Source organism: Salmo salar, chromosome ssa12 (genome assembly GCF_905237065.1).
Source record: "Salmo salar chromosome ssa12, Ssal_v3.1, whole genome shotgun sequence".
NCBI classification, from domain to species: domain Eukaryota; kingdom Metazoa; phylum Chordata; class Actinopteri; order Salmoniformes; family Salmonidae; genus Salmo; species Salmo salar.
This window is the reverse complement of record NC_059453.1, coordinates 80406985-80424113: the sequence shown is the minus strand read 5'-3', so window position 1 is coordinate 80424113 and position 17129 is coordinate 80406985. Positions and strand designations below refer to the sequence as shown.

General features: G+C 44.2%; 1 protein-coding gene across 4 annotated transcripts in view; it reads left to right on the top strand.

Annotated features, from left to right (window-relative positions):
* Positions 1-5128, top strand: part of LOC106565744 (FERM domain-containing protein 4B-like) — a 65463-nt gene extending 60335 nt beyond the window's left edge. For 2 of the 4 annotated variants that reach the window (XM_045691829.1, XM_045691828.1), the window contains 3 exons: positions 1153-1892; positions 2116-2257; positions 2650-3268. In XM_045691829.1, the coding sequence (XP_045547785.1) occupies positions 1153-1892; positions 2116-2257; positions 2650-2923 (1156 nt within the window). In that variant the 3' untranslated portion in view covers positions 2924-3268. The other 2 variants (XM_045691831.1, XM_045691830.1) reach the window with 2 other exon arrangements.
* Positions 5129-17129: the final 12001 nt, after the last annotated feature.

Below are 17129 nucleotides of genomic sequence, written 5' to 3'. Positions count from 1 at the left end.
AACTTGTAAAAATTATTCCACTGTTAATCACGACAGTTCGAGGTACCGCAAAGTAAAGATAGTGATGACGCTCATTGACATGCTGCAAATGATGGGGAATAGCCAATCGCGATGAGGCATAGTCCGCTGTGAACTATATAGCACCATTCAGACAACCACAGTGAATGTGACTGTACATCAAATGTTGCAATGGTCAAAATGCTTGTAATATTAGCCTGACATGATCACTTTGCCTACTCTTTATTATTGCCTAATGTGTTGGCATGCATAAGGCTTTTTTAACAAATTCCTATTGTTGTTAACAGCTGAATGTTTACCATAAAACTGTTTTATCAACACACTTGTCATTCCTGTCTAACAACTCTAAATCTTTTTGGCACAGTAGGCATCAAGTCACTTGCCGATAATGTCGCATACAGCGTTTAAAAAGTCTAACTTTCATCGAACACAATCAAGTTAACATAACCCTAGGATCAAGATGAATTCAACTGCCAAACGTTAAGGCATGCCCAATTCAGACATCTGTTTTAACAACCTGATGTTGCGCTCCAAAGGGATAACTTGAAATGACATGATGTAGGTAATTCAATAAGCGAAAGAAAAACATGATTTATTTAGGTATATCATGTGAAATAGGCCTCATAAGAAATCATTATCAAAAGTGCAAGCGGTACTGTTGCATGTAGGTCTAGATTATTTATGGGTTGATCATGTAGAAATATCAAAACAGGAACCACTGACTTGCTGCATTTTTCTATTATCAAGACACCTGCTGGTAACTCTTAACTGGTTAGGACAGCTCATGAAGTGTCCTAAATATGTCGACTAGGCTTCATGCATAGCTTTTATTTTTACCCATAAGAGTAGGAGTAAAATGTTTGTTCTCAGCACCAATTTTCTACTCTGAGATGTTTTGTGAATACAGGCCCTGGCCTCCATGCCCTCCGTACACCCCTCACATACAAAGCTGCCTCTGATGTTCCTCAACACCGGCCAGGAGCCCCAATTAGACTAGCATCCTGTCTAGACCTTTGTTCTCTGTATAACTTCTGGATGGGATTTCTAACCCTATGTCAGGTAGTGATCAATCTAACTCTGTATATAAGAAGGACAGAGGATCATGTTGTTCATCATGATGTTGTTCGTTTCCAGGTCAGATGACGACCCCCAGCATTTCCGTCAGCGGAGTGGCAGTCTGGAGTCCCAGTCTCAAGAGACCACACCCCCGGCGCCAGCGTTCGTCCCGTTCCGCCGCAGCAACAGCACAGAGGTCCTGGACGATGGCTCATCCTACACCAGCCAATCCAGCGCGGAGTATACAGCGCCTTGGAACCATACCCACCGCCCCAGGGATCGCCGGCGTGGCAGGAAGGGCAACATCTACGCCAACACGGGCAGCATGCCCAACTTGGCACAGGCTGATGCCTGCAACAACACATACCAGCCCCCCCGGGCACCACGACCCACCACCACGGCCTACTACGTGACGGGCTACCCCAGCTACCCAGAGCCCTACTCTAACGGAGTCTACATGTACAACAACGAGTTAGAGGGTCACTACAACGTTAACACTTCGTACCACGCCGCGCCGGCCTACCACGGACATGATGCGTACAGCAGTCGCTATGGTGACGACGAGATGGACAGTATGGCTCAGAACCCCTACGCCACCCTGAGGCCGCCCAGGAACCGTCAAGCTCTGCCCAGGACGGAACATTTGACCAAGAACATCCAGAAGGCGCTGGTGGCAGAGCACCTGAAAGGCTGGTACCACCGCAATGCAAGCCACAAGCAACCACAGGCCTACGACTACAACCAGAGGGGTTCCCAGCAGAGCCTGGGTTACCAGACCATGCCAGCTCCCTACAGCAGGAACACATCCTACTCCTCAGGTACAGACAGCCTGCAAACTCCCTCATCTCACATGCAAACAGAATGTTAGTCAAAGGCAATTATTTGCGTTCACTTAAATGGGCAATGCAAAACGACACGCATCAGCCAACTCTGCATTCAAGCATGTCAATGAATGCTAACATTCAGTCACTCATTTGCGTTCTATATCTCAGAGGTAAATTGTCCTATTGTAACTTTTCTTTGTTGTGGTTTCTGTTCCAGTCTCGTCACAGCAGTCCTCCACAGCAGGAGGCTGGCACGGTCACCTGGGAGGGGGTATGTCAGAGTTCCACATGCCCCTACCGGTGCAGCAGCCTTACCCCTTCTACGGCACCGCTCAATATAGCCACCACGCCCACAACAGGTGAGAGAAGTAACTCTTAGTCCCAATTCAGCTCCTTATCTGATTGGCTGTCCCTGATCCTACTTAACAATGGCGCTAAACACCACTACTGTGTCATTGTGGAGAATGGATGCTCGCTGGAAAAAATGAAGCTTCTCTTTGGTTTTATCGGCCACACACCATTGTGACCTGTGTGTCTGACATTCCCTTGCTGACCATGATATGTCCCAGAAGTATTGGAAACAGTTTGATAGTTGGTGCTCACTCACTTGCAGGCCAATTAGCATGGCTGCTTGAAATGGATTATAGCGTCTGTCTGTGCAGCCAGTGGTTAGCTCTTCATCTTACTGGCCTTAGGAATGGTTCTTCTTCTTCTCCTGCTTTAACTGTCCACTGGGCTGCTCTCTTCATAGATATGGCTCCTCTTGCTCCTCCTACCAGCACTCTAGGGGCTCTTGGTACAGCCCTGATGGCCAGAGGTGCTGTGCCTTTGTCCCTGCTAGCTCTTTATCCTCCACCACCTCTCCTCCTTTCCTTCCTCCTCCCCTGGCTGTGGGTTCCGGCTGGGCCCGGGGCCAGGGCAGGTGGGCCAGGGCTCCAGTCCCCTGCTGCAGCCCCACAGCTACAGAAGCCAGAGGCTTAGTAAAGTCTCCTTTGCTAAGTGTAGCCCACGATAGTAGTAAGTAACTAGCTACCAGTCTGTCCTCAGCGTGACTTCATTGCTTGCTTGTTTTTTTTAAAGTGAGCTAAAACAATGTCCTGGTCTGTGCTTTGGGCTTCTCTTTTTCAATTAGTATCAAAGCTGTTTGTTTGGGCTGTCTCTCTCTCCCTCTTTATGATAAGGTAACTGCATGGCTTTTATGATTGTTGTTCATTTCTGCCATCTCTTTCAGCTGCCATACCAAATTGTCATCCAGCAGTCACGTTTCTCTTAAGGGGTGTGCATAGACATACACCACTTAAACTGTCAGTTACCCCCGCTGTCTCCTCTCCCTCCCCATTATCACTATCACTGACCTTTGACCCTCTCGTGCACAGATGTCCCCCAGCAGGGTATGGGTGGAGGAGCTGTGATAGACTGGTGCCGGGGCCAGCAGTGGCTACAGGGTCATTAGAGAGGTTTGATGCTGGTGCCTGTCATGGTACTGAGTTCTGACCAGCGAAATTAAACACCCGCGCTAAAGAAAGGGTGAGAGAAGAAACAAACTACCGCCACAGATTCTATGGTGTTGGTGGTGACTCATTTTGTACATGGCAGTAAAAAAACAACAACACAAGACTGCTTTGGTTGTCCTAGTACTCTTTACTCTATGGTGGTGTACACTGGTGGTGGTGGGGGTGGTGGGGCAGCAGCTCTGGAAGTGGTGGTATCTGTGGAAGAAGGAAAGTGACCCTGCATTTTGGTTATTTGAATGCTGCGTGTGTTTGATGCTTGTTGTTCATCTGTCCATCTGCTTTGTTTTAAGGTGTGTGAATAGTTTAATCCTGGTGGAACACACTAACTAACACCTGTCATTTTGAAACTGGGATAGAACTCTCTTAAAGGTGGAGTGTTCCATTTCATTTCTCCAGTGCTGTATTCCAATGAAGTAACAACCCAGGGTTAAATTACTCAAATAACTTTTCACCAGTGGAGATGTCTCTTTTCTTGGATTGTATTACCAGTTTTTTGTTGCTAGCCTAACCTGTATACATCCTGTATGTGTTGCAGACCCAATGTAGATGTGAAGCAAACAGAAACCTACATCAACAGCCAAACGAACTGCAGCTTGGATCCAGATGACCAGAGACTTTACTGGCACGAGGGCTCCTCCAAACCTGGAACTATAGTGTAGCAGTCAGGGCCATCAACTTTCTCAACTTCCACTTTGTGACACTAACATGTGCCTTGGACTGCACTTACCTGTTTCTCTGGATGGTAAAAGGATCCAAAGATTCAAATATCAACCACTGTGGAATTCACACAGGGGAGGACCTTAAGTCTAAGTACAGCTGATTTGAGTTCTCATACACGGAATTGCCAAAGTAGATCCACCTGCATACGCTCTCTGAAAGCAGAATGACAAGACGGTCACCTGATCTGAATGTTCTGGAATGCTAGGGGGGGGGTGTCTGTGCACTGAGTTGCACTTGGTGCTGTGGCTGGTTGGGTTAGTCTGAGAGGCTGGGATGAGGATGGAGGATAATGAACAAGACTTGTCCTGCAAGATCGATAATTGGGCAAGCTGTATGCTCACCATTACAATGACAGATCTCTCCAATATTGACACTTTTAAATGTTGAAATGAAGGATTGAAATTGGATTTTGAGTGTGAAGATGACTAGCAATGGCGACCTGCTGAAACATTCTCCAGTCACTACTAATTTCTAGAGCCCATTCTATGATAGTGTTTGTAGATACTGTACAGCTATTCTTAGGTTGTCAGTCTTTTTGCACCAGCCATTTAACACAGTATTTGGACCTCTCTCTTGTTCTCAGTACTTTGATCATCTTTACTGCCAAATGCTTCAGACCATTAAAGTCTAGACTCAACCATGTCAGCTTTTATACTTTCAAAGACCATGTTAACACTTTATCAATGCCGGTTATGTAAAACGTCCACACTATTACAGGGCTTCATTTTATTGCTCAGTGCAGTGAGACAAAATGTCAGTTTTAAGTGCTTATTGCATCCCATGCTGGAATCCATGGACTGGTGCTTTCGATTCCTCTCAAGAAGGAATTTGTATGTACATGTTGATAATGTAAATAGATTGTACAGAACTGTTTTTGGAGCATTTTCTATATATTTTAAGAAGCATGTTATGAATAGTAAACCATCACATTTGTCAAGCTGGTTCTTAGTCGTTTGTATAATTTGAAATGTGTTTGAATTAAAACAAACATTTTGAGCTATGTCCCCAGTTTATTCATGTTTTAGTCTATAAAATGGTAGTGATGACATCTGTTGAGGATCTGAGAAGAACCGAAAAACAAATCTCCTGTAACTGATTCAGTAAAACACAGGATTTAAATCTAGATCCATTTAATCAATCACTTAAATTTGTCTTCTTTCAGCCAGTGTAATTAGTTAATTGGGTTTTACCGTAAAGAAAATACAATGCTTTTTTTTACTTAAGATAATGAACTTAAAGAGCTCAGGACGATAATGACTCTTTTACGTTGCTATAATCCCCCCCCCCCCTAAATAAATCAGTTTCAGTAAAGTGTTGGATGAATGGCTTTGGATTGGGATGTTTTTCCATGTGACTGTGACAAACATTTTCAACCTCTTTTCCACCAGACTATGTAATTACTACTTCTGTTCTAACCATCACCACAGTAACATATCTATTTCCCTGCACTTGCTAGGGACAAGTTAGAGGGATGAAATATGCCTGACTGTTCCGCCGAAGTCGGTCCCTCTTCTTGTTCGGGCGGCATTCGGCGGTCGACGTCACCGGCCTTCTAGCCATCGCCGATCCACTTTTCATTTTCCATTTGTTTTGTCTTTGTTTTACACACCTGGTTTCAATTCCCCAATTACATGTTCATTATTTAACCTTCTGTTTTCCCCATGATTTTTGTGAGTGATTGTTTTATTGTAAGTTCGGTCCGATGTTTGTGGGCTCGGTATTACTTAATGTATTTGGAAGTTTTGAGTAAAGTTCATTGTGTTACTCATCTCTGCTGTCCTGCGCCTGACTCCTCTGCACCAGCTACACCCAGAACCTTACACTGACACAGAAGATGTTACCCCCTCGACCTCGTGTGGTGGAGGAGATCTTCGTGGGCTATACTCAGCCTTGTCTCAGTCTGGTAGGTTGGTGGTCTGTTGCGCCGAATACAACAGGTGTAGACCTTACAGTGAAATGGTTACATACGAGCCCCTAAACATCACTGCAGTTTAAAAAAATACAGATAAGAATAAGAGATTAAAGTAACAAGTAATTAAAGAGCAGCAGTAAAAAATAACAATATATACTTTGGGTTGCCAGTACAGAGTCAATGTGCGGGGGCACTGGTTAGTTGAGGTAGTATGTACATGTAGATTGTGTTAATTAAAGTGACTATGCATAGATAACAACAGAGTGGCAGTGGTGTGGAGGGGGGGGGGGGTTAAAAGCAAATAGTCTGGGTAGCCATTTCACTAGATGTTCAGGAGTCTTATGGCTTGGGGGTAAAAGCTGTTTAGAAGCCTCTAGGACCTAGACGGCGCTCTGGTACCACTTGCCATATGGTAGCAGAGAGAACAGTCTATGACTAGGGTGACTGGAATCTTTGACAATGTTTAGGGCCTTCCTCTGACACTGCCTGGTATAGAGGTACTGGATGGCAGGAAGCTTGGCCCCAGGGATGTACTGCGCCGTTCGCACTACCCTCTAGTGCCTTGCGGTCGAAGGCCAAGCAGTTGCCATACCAGGCAGTGATGCAGCCAGTCAGGATGCTCTCGATGGTGCAGCTGTAGAACCTTTTGAGGATATGAGGACCCATGCCAAATATTTTCAGTCTCCTAAGGGGGAATTGGTTTTGTCGTGCCCTCTTCACGACTGTCTTGGTGTGCTTGGACCATGTTAGTTTGTTGGTGATGTGGACACCAAGGAACTTGAAGCTCTCAACCTGCTCCACTGCAGCCCCGTTGATGAGAATGGGGGCGTGCTCATTCCCATTTTCCTGTAGTCCACAATCATCTCCTTTGTCTTGATCACGTTGAGGGAGAGGTTGTTGTCCTGGCACCACACGGCCAGGTCTCTGACCTCCTCCCTATAGGCTGTCTCGTTGTCGGTGATCAGGCCTACCACTGTTGTGTCGTCGGCAAATGTAATGATGGTGTTGGAGTCGTGCCTGGCCGTGCAGTCATGAGTGAACAGGGAGTACAGGAGGGGGCTGAGGACGCACCCCTGAGGGGCCCCTGTGTTGAGGATCAGTGTGGCGGATGTGTTGTTACCTACCCTCACCACCTGGGGGTGGCCTGTCAGGAAGTCCAGGATCCTATATGCCGCTATCATATAGGATCTGATATCCAGGATCTGATATGCCCCCCCCCCCCCCGTCTCAGCCTCCAGTATCTATGCTGCAATAGTCTATGTGCTGGGGGGCTAGGGTCAGTCTGTCATATCTGGTGTTATTCACCTGTCTTAATTGGTGTCCTGTGTGAATTTAAGTATACCCCCTCTAATTCTCTCTCCCTCCCCTCTGCGACGACCTGAACCCTAGGACCATGCCTCAGGACATCCTGGCCTGAAGACTCCTTGCTGTCCCCAGTCCATCTGGTCGTGCTGCTGCTCTACTCTTCTGTCTGCGGCTATGGAACCCTGACCTGTTCACCGGACGTGTTACCTCTCTACCACATCTGTTATTTCAACCTCTGAATGCCTGGCTATGAAAAGCCAAGAGACATTTACTCCTGATGTTCTGACAAGTTGCACCCTCTACAACCACTGTGATTATTATTTGACCCTGCTCGCCATCTATGAACGTTTGAACATCTTGGAGTACAATCAGCCTTAATGGCCATGTACTGTTATAATCTCCACCCGGCACAGTCAGAAGGGGACTTGCCACCCCTCAGAGCCTGGTTCCTCGCTAGGTTTCTTCCTAGGTTCCTGCCTTTCTAGGGTTTTTTCCCTAGCCACTGTGCTTCTACATCTGCATTGCTTGCTGTTTGGGGTTGAGGCTGGGATTCTGTATAGAACTTTGTGACATCTGCTGATGTAAAAAGGGCTTTATAAATACATTTGATTGACCTATATCAGAGTAGCAGAGTATAAAGTGTCATAGCTGTAAACAACTGTTGCTAGCCTCAGGTTTTGACTCCATTTTCTCACAGCTATGTAGTCAAACTGGTTTTGTCTCTGCATAAGCTGTAAACCAGACAAAACCAGTTTGTTTAAAGACAGATGCCCACTCTGTCCTTCCCACGTATGACAAACTAAAATCAACCACACTGAACCTGGGCCCGTTTAGGAGGGTGCAACATTGAACAACATTCAGATAGAAATGTACAGATGATTGTCATGCTCATTGGGAAATGAGGCAGGTTGACGTTTATTGGGATGAATCTGTACACAGCTAGAAACATAAGAGTTTCGCTGCACCTGTGATAATGTGCAAAACTCTACACGACCAGTAAACTTTAATTTGATTTGATCTTGTCCTGGAGGCTGAACTGAGCAATTTCCACTAGATGGGCCAGCTGTAAAGTCAAAATTGGCTATATATTGTAAAAATGAATGAAAACAATTTAATTTAAGATAAGGGTTAGGCATAAGGTTAGCAGGGTGGTTAGGTTTTAAATCATATTTTATGACTGTGGCAGCTCGTGACTACCCTGCAGAGCTGCCTCCAGTTCATGAGTCATTCCAATAATGCCAAACTGCGGAAATGTGTCGGCTCTATTTATCACATTTCTTTCTACATTCTGAAGGTTTCACCTCACTGGATAGTCAATACTCCATGTAGTGAGAGTGGGATTCCTGAACATGGAGCCTCCACTCTTCCGCGTGGACCAGTATGTGACCCCAAGGCAGCAGCTACTCTTACTGGAGTCCAGCAAAAATGAAGGCAGTAATATACTGTTACAAGCATTGGTTTTTCCATATATGTTTTGAGGTTGGACTTTAGCACGTATAGCTCGTTAGCGTTAGCACGTATAGCTTGTTAGCACGTATAGCTCGTTAGCACATATAGCTCATTAGCACGTAGGGCACACCGATTGATGTTACCTTGTTAGTCAGTATGTGTTACACCTGTGCTATTTGCCATCTCGTTAGTGGAAAGGTGTTTCACCTGTGCTGGCCCAGGTGCTATTTAAGTTGTCTTGATAGATGCGTAGGGTTAATACCTTTAGTTGGCTCGCCCTATTTTGATTTCTAGACAAACAATATTTTATCTGATTTTGTTTTGCTCCACCTTTTTAATTTGCTTCTTGTCTTTAAGTTGTGGGTTTTTATTTTGTTTGCCTCTTCTTGGGCAAATTCAGTGGGCACTCATGGTGAGTGTCTTTCAGGTTCCAGTTGTTGTTGCTAGTCAACTGTCAGTGGAGACCCCCATGAGTGTCTTTCAGAACCCCTCCTAGAACTCCACCTGTTTTGTTTTGGTTGTTGTCAATGACTCTTTGTTAGTTCCCCCTTCTGTTTGAGTGACATTATTTGGTTTCTTGCTGGGGAACGTAACATATACATTATTTAAAAATAATAATGTAAACATACATTTTACAACAGATCTCACAATACATTAATTGTGTGCCTTCTGGCCACTACTGTACTACAACACACAATCTAGGTGTACAGTACATGTGTGTGTGACTCTTGACAGTCCTCGCTGTTCCATTAGGTGTATTTTATCATTTTTATTTTACTGCTTGAGTGAGTTACTTGATGTGGAATAGAGTTCCATGTGTCCAGATGCCACTCCTGAGTTGTCTTGGCTGTGTGCTTAGGGTTGTTGTTCTGTTGGAAGGAGAACCTTCACCCCAGTCTGAAAACCTGCTCGAGAGCGCTCAGGACTTCATGTACTTTGCTCCGTTCATCTTTGCCTCGATCTTTACTAGTCTCCTAATCCCTACTGCTGAAAAACATCTCCACAGCATGATGCTGCCACCACCATGCATCACCATAGGGATTGTTCCAGGTTTCCTCCAGACATGACGCTTGGCATTCAGGCCAAAGAGTTCAATCTTGGTTTCATCAGACCAGAGAATATTATTTCTTATGGTCTGAGAGTCTTTAGGTGCCTTTTGGCAAATTCAAGCGGGCTGTCATGTGCCTTTTACTGAGGAGTGGCTTCCGTCTGGTCACTCTACCATAAAGGCCTGATTGGTGGAGTGCTGCAAAGATGGTTGTCCTTCTGGAATGTTCTCCCATCTCTAAAGAGGAACTCTAGAGCTCTGTCAGAGTGACCATCGGGTTCTTGGTCACCTCGTTGACCAGGACCCGAGTGTCCAGCCCTAGGAAGAGTCTTGGTGGTTCCAAACTTCTTCCAATTAAGAATTATGGAGGCCACTGTGTTCTTGGGGACCTTCAATGCGGCAGAAATGTTTGGGTACCCTTCCACAGATCTGTGCCTTGACACAATCCTGTTTGCCTGTTCGGAGCATTACAGACAATTCCTTTGACCTCATGGCTTGGTTTTTGCTCTGACATGCACTGTCAACTGTGGGACCTTATCGTCCGCTATCATCCTCAGCAATTTTCCATCCAAGTTGTCAGACCCAGGTGGCTTGTCATTATTGATAGACAACAATAATGTTTTTACCTCTTCCACACTCACTTTACAGTATTCAAAATCACAATGTCTTTGTCATGGGCGTCGTAAGGATTGGACCAAAATGCAGCGGGAATGTGTATACTCATCTTCTTTTTTATTGGCAGAAAGAAGGAAAACCAAAATAAAATACAAAAATAACGACGACAAACAGTCCTGTAAGGCATACAGCTATACACAAAACAACTACCCACAAAATCCCATAGAAAAACACCCTCTTAAATAGGACCTTCAATTAGAAGCAACTAGGAGCAGCTGCTTCCAATTGAAGGTCAACCCAACAAACACCACATAGAAATAGACATACTAGAACTAACATAGAAATAGACTAACGAGAACATAACCCAACAAACCCCGAAACACTCTAAACAAACACCCCTCTTAAAACAGAACATAGCCCAACAAACCCCAAAGCACTCTAAACAAACACACCCCTGCCACGTCCTGACCAAACTACAATAACAAATAACCCCTTATACTGGTCAGGACGTGACAGTCTTTCTGTCTTTCATCATTTGGTTGGTTATACTTGGATGTGTTGGTTCCGTGTTTGTTGTTGGCATGTCATGCCTGAGTTTGCTAATCTTGCCAATGAAAAAATCAATAAAGTAGTTGGCAATATCAGTTGGTTTTGTGATGAATGAGCCATCTGATTCAATAAATGATGGAGCTGAGTTTGCCTTTTTGCCCAAAGTTTTATTTAAGCTGCTCCAAAGCTTTTTACTATCCTACTAAACTCAGCAAAAAAAAGAAACGTCCCTTTTTCAGGACCCTGTCTTTCAAAGATAATTCGTAAAAATCCAAATAACTTCACAGATCTTCATTGTAAAGGGTTTAAACACTGTTTCCCATGTTTGCTCAATGAACCATAAACAATGAATGAACATGCACCCGTGGACCGGTTGTTAAGACACTAACAGCTTACAGATGCTAGGCAATTAAGGTCACAGTTATGAAAACTTAGGACACGAAAGAGGCCTTTCTACTGACTCTGAAAACACCAAAAGAAAGATGCCCAGGGTCCCTGCTCATCAGGCATGCTGCAAGGAAGCATGAGGACTGCAGATGTGGCCAGGGCAATAAATTGCAATGTCCATACTGTGAGACGCCTAAGACAGCGCTACAGGGAGACATGATGGACAGCTGATCATCCTCGCAGTGGCAGACCACGTATAACAACACCTGCACAGGATCGGTACATCCGAACATCACACCTGCGGGACAGGTACAGGATGGCAACAACAGCTGCCCGAGTTACACCAGGAACGCACAATCCCTCCGTCAGTGCTCAGACTGTCTACAGTAGGCTGAGAGAGGCTGGACTGAGGGCTTGTAGGCCTGTTTTAAGGCAAGTCCTCACCAGACATCACCGGCAACAACGTCGCCTATGGACACAAACCCACTGTCGCTGGACCAGACAGGACTGGCAAAAAGTGCTCTTCACTGACGAGTCGCGGTTTTGTCTCACCAGGGGTCATGGTCGGATTCGGGTTTATCGACGAAGGAATGAGCGTTACACTGAGGCCTGTACTCTGGAGCGGGATCGATTTGGAGGTGGAGGGTCCGTCATGGTCTGGGGCGGTGTGTCACAGCATCATCAGACTGAGCTTGTTGTCATTGCAGGCAATCTCAATACTGTGCGTTACAGGGAAGACATCCTCCTCCCTCATGTGGTACCGTTCCTGCAGGCTCATCCTGACATGACCCTCCAGCATGACAATGCCACCAGCCATACTGCTCGTTCTGTGCGTGATTTCCATGGCCAGCGAAGAGCCCGGATCTCAATCCCATTGAGCACGACTGGGACCTGTTGGATCGGAGAGTGAGGGATTGGGCCATTCCCCCCAGAAATGTCCGGGAACTTGCAGGTGCCTTGATGGAAGAGTGGGGTAACATCTCACAGCAAGATCTGGCAAATCTGGTGCAGTCCATGAGGAGGAGATGCACTGCAGTACTTAATGCATCTGGTGGCCACACCAGATACTGACTGTTACTTTTGATTTTGACCCCCCCTTTGTTCAGGGACACATTATTCAATTTCTGTTAGTCACGTGTCTGTGGAACTTGTTCAGTTTATGTCTCAGTTGTTGAATCTTATGTTCATACAAATATTTACACATGTTAAGTTTGATGAAAATAAACACAGTTGACAGTGAGAGGACGTTTCTTTTTTGCTGGGTTTATATACTGTATGATTTGTCTTTGTTTCATAGTATAGTTTCTTCTTCTTTTTGTTTTGTTTAGTCACATTATTTCTCAATTTGCAGTAGGTTTGCCAATCGCTTATGCAGCCAGACTTATTTTCCATTCCTTTTGCCTCATCCCTCTCAACCACAACATTTTTCAATTCCTGAGCAATCCACAGGGATTTAAGTTTTTACAGTCATATTCTTAATGGGTGAATGTTTATTTGTAACTGGAGTAAGCAATTTCATAAATGTGTCAAGTGCAGCGTCTGGTTGCTCCTCAATACACACCACAGACCAGCAAATATTATTTACATCATCAACATAGGAATCACTACAAAACCTCTTGTAGAACCTCTTATACACAATATTAGGTCCAGCCTTTTGAACTTTTGGTTTTCCTAGATATGGCTACCAAATTTTGATCACTACATCCGATGTATTTCGATACTGCTTCAAAAAGCTCTGACGAAGGCCTTGAGGCCGATACGTAAGCTTATTAAATATCAGTGATACTATCAAGAGCAGTGTGCGGTTTCCTTTTTCCTTCCTTTTTCCTTCCTTTTTCCTTCATCTTGTTCAACTGTTGCCATGCACCTGCAAAAAGATTGCTCAGATATGCGAGTGCCTTTTGAATTTTGTGATACTGCTTTAAAGCAAAAGATGTGATCAATACATGTGGAGGATTTAATTCCTGTGCTGTTTGTAATACCCTGGTTCAACAGCTTGGGTTGTATGTACAGTTGAAGTCGAAAGTTTACATACACCTTAGCCAAATACATTTAAACTCAATTTTTCACAATTCCTGACATTAAATCCTCGTAAAAATTCCCTGTCTTAGGTCAGTTAGGATCACCACTTTATTTTAAGAATGTGTAATGTCAGACTAATAGTAGAGAGAATGATTTATTTCAGCTTTTATTTCTTTCATCACATTCACAAGTTGGGTGAATTTTGACCCATTTCTCCCTGACAGAGCTGGTGTAACTGAGTCAGGTTAGTAGGCCTTCTTGCTCACTCAAGCTTTTTCAGTTCTGCCCACAAATTTTCCATAGGATTGAGGTCAGGGCTTTGTGATGGTCATTCCAATACCTTGACTTTGTTGTCCTTAGGCCATTTTGCCACAACTTTGAAAGTATGCTTGGGGTCATTGTCCATTTGGAACACCCATTTGCAACCAAGCTTTAACTTCCTGACTGATGTCTTGAGATGTTGCTTCAATATATCCACATAATTTTCCTCCCTCATGTTGCCATCTATTTTGTGAAGTGCACCAGTCCCTCCTGCAGCAAAGCTCCCCCACAACATGATGCTGCCACCCCCGTGCTTCACGGTTGGGAGGGTTTTCTTCGGCTTGCAAACCTCACCCTTTTTCCTCCAAACATAATGAAGGTCATTATGGCCAAACAGTTCTATTTTTGTTTCATCAGACCAGAGGACATTTCTCCAAAAAGTACGATCTTTGTCCCCATGTGCAGTTGCAAACCGTAGTCTGGCTTTTTTTATGGCTGGTTTGGAGCAGTGGCTTCTTCCTTGCTGAGCGGCCATTCAGGTTATGTCGATATAGGACTCGTTTTACTGAGGATATAGATACTTTTCTACCTGTTTCCTCCAGTATCTTCACAAGGTCCTTTGCTGTTGTTCTGGGATTGATTTGCACTTTTCGCACCAAAGTACGTTCATCTCTAGGAGACAGAACGCGTCTCCTTCCTGAGCGGTATGACGGCTGCGTGGTCCCATGGTGTTTATACTTGCGTACTATTGTTTGTACAGATTTACGTGGTACCTTCAGGCGTTTGGAAATTGCTCCCAAGGATAAACCAGACTTGTGGAGGTCTACAATTTTCTTTCTGAGGTCTTGGCTGATTTCTTTTGATTTTCCCATGATGTCAAGCAAAGAGGCACTGAGTTTGAAGGTAGGCCTTGAAATACAGCCACAGGTACACCTCCAATTGACTCAAATTATGTCAATTAGCCTTTTAGAAGCTTCTAAAGTGATGACATTGTTTTCTGGAATTTCCCAAGCTGTTTAAAGGCACAGCCAAAGTGTATGTAAACTTCTGACCCACTTGAATTGTGATACAGTGAATTTTAAGTGAAATACTCTGTATGTAAATAATTGTTGGAAAAACTACGTGTCATGTCCTAACCGACTTGCCAAAACTGTAGTTTGTTAACAAGACATTTGTGGAGTGGTTGAAAAACGAGTTTTAATGACTCCAACCTAAGTGTATGTAAACTTCCAACTTCAACTCTATCTCCTCACAGTATTATGCTTCTAAACTCCAGTGAACTTTGAGTAGGTCTCGGAGGTTTCCAAGTCCTTGAGTTTACCCTGGGCAGAGAGGGAGGAGGAGAAAGAGAAAGGGAGGGAGAGACATTCTTCTGCAGCTGTCTTCCCCAGTCTCTCTCCGCTTCCTCCCTAGACACCAGCTGCACTAGAATATCACTACTGCTGTTCCAGCTGACACACAACTACACAAACAATGGGCTCCCTATGTTCTGTATGTCTATACACCACAAACACAGTCCCCTGATGTCAAATGTAGGTATGTGTCCCACGTGTGGCTAGACCGCGCCTGCTGCTAATCCTGCTCAGGTTAAAGCAACTGTAAGTCAGGATAAGTCATCACACCTCAGGGCAGCAGATCCTATCTCTGCTCAGGGAACAATCCCGCTGGGCACAGACCTCAGTTCAACATGTAGTTTTGATTTGCATTTGGTTGAGTTGTCAACTAATGTGAATTCAATGTGAAATCATCAAAAAAATTCACCATGTCATTGGATTTAGGTAAAACATTTGTTGAAAAAAATAAATAATTCCCTCACGTTGATGAATTTCTTTCAAATCCAATCTGTTTTTCATGTTGACTCATCATCACATTACATTTTTTTGTTGAAATGACATGGATACTACATTGATTCAACCAGTTTTTGCCCAGTGGGATACTCCTTATAGTTGAGGAGTGGATAGCTGGATCAGTGTCCTGCACACCTAAACTTGGAGTTCATTATTCATGAGATCATGTATAACCTTCCCATGAGTAATATAGGGTAGAGATATCTCCTCTGCAGGTTAAAGTGGTCTCATCAGGATATAACAGACTGACAGGATTGTTATGGTCATCATCTCTGTGTTGTACAGTCAACGGCACGCTTTACCATGAGAGACCCCATAGCAGAAAGCTGGTGAATGACAGATTGTTTGTTTGAGTGATGATGAGGCTAACCAGCTTAACCATCCCAAAGCCTCTCAGGCAAGCCAAGCATGCCGGGGGGCATGATGGGTCAACGGATGCACAGCCAGCTCACAGGGTTGAAGTGTGCCTGGATTAGCTGACACTTAATGAATGTTGCGTTATGCTGAATTACTACCTTTCATGCCAATGACTGAGTTGTTGCAACAAAGAGAACAAGAGACAGATGTAATCTCCAAACCAGTAACAGCACATGAGGAAAACACAGTGTGTCAAAATGCTAAATACAAACTACATGCCAGCCAACTGTGGTCAAATGTATTCATACAGGAAAGTAAAAGATGCCTGTTGGTGTGGTCATGGTCTGACTGTGATGACCAATTAGAAAACACTGTTGAATCCCAGTTCAAATGATTCAGCCTGGTCTCAGAGTAGACATAACATAGAAAACGTAAATCCGGGACATTCAAATGAGTATGATATGTTACGTTTAGTATGATTACATAGGACAGAAGGTTACTTAAGGCAAAAACAAAAGTAGGGTGGTTGGTTGTGGTGGATGGATTGGTGGGCATATAACGCGAACGTCAAGCAACCCAAAGGTTGCGTGCTTGAATGTCATCATGGGCAACTTTAGCATTTTAGCTATTTAACAACTTTGCAACTACTTACTACTTTTTACCTACTTTGCAACTACTTAGCATGTTAGCTAACCCATACCCTAACACTAACCCTGTAACCTAACTCCTAACCTAACCTTAACCCCTAATCCCTAGTCTAGCTAACATTAGCCACTGAGCTAGCGTTAGCCATCTAGTTAATATTAGCCACAAGAAATTCATAACAGATTGTAAGAATTGCAATTCGTAATATATCATACAAAATGGATGATGGAAATCCTCAAATTAATACAAACCATAGGAAACGTAACATATCATACTAATTGTAGTGTCCCAGATTTACATTTACTATGTTACGTCTACCCCTAAGTCCAGGTTGAAATATTCCAAACACACTACCACAAAGATACATGTGTTTTTGAGAGTCTCTGCAGCACAAAGGATGTTTCCTCACCAGGCTCCTTGCCAGTAATGTGTCTGTTCTTAAAGCCTCACACTTCACGTCTGTTCAGATCAGGAGGCAATAGACCAAAGACACATGCCTGTTGGGTGAGCTGCTGCACACAACAGACACTTATGTTTGTGTGGATAAGTACAACAGCTGCAGGGGTGAGAGAGAGAGAGAACAAGGGCCTCCACTGTGTT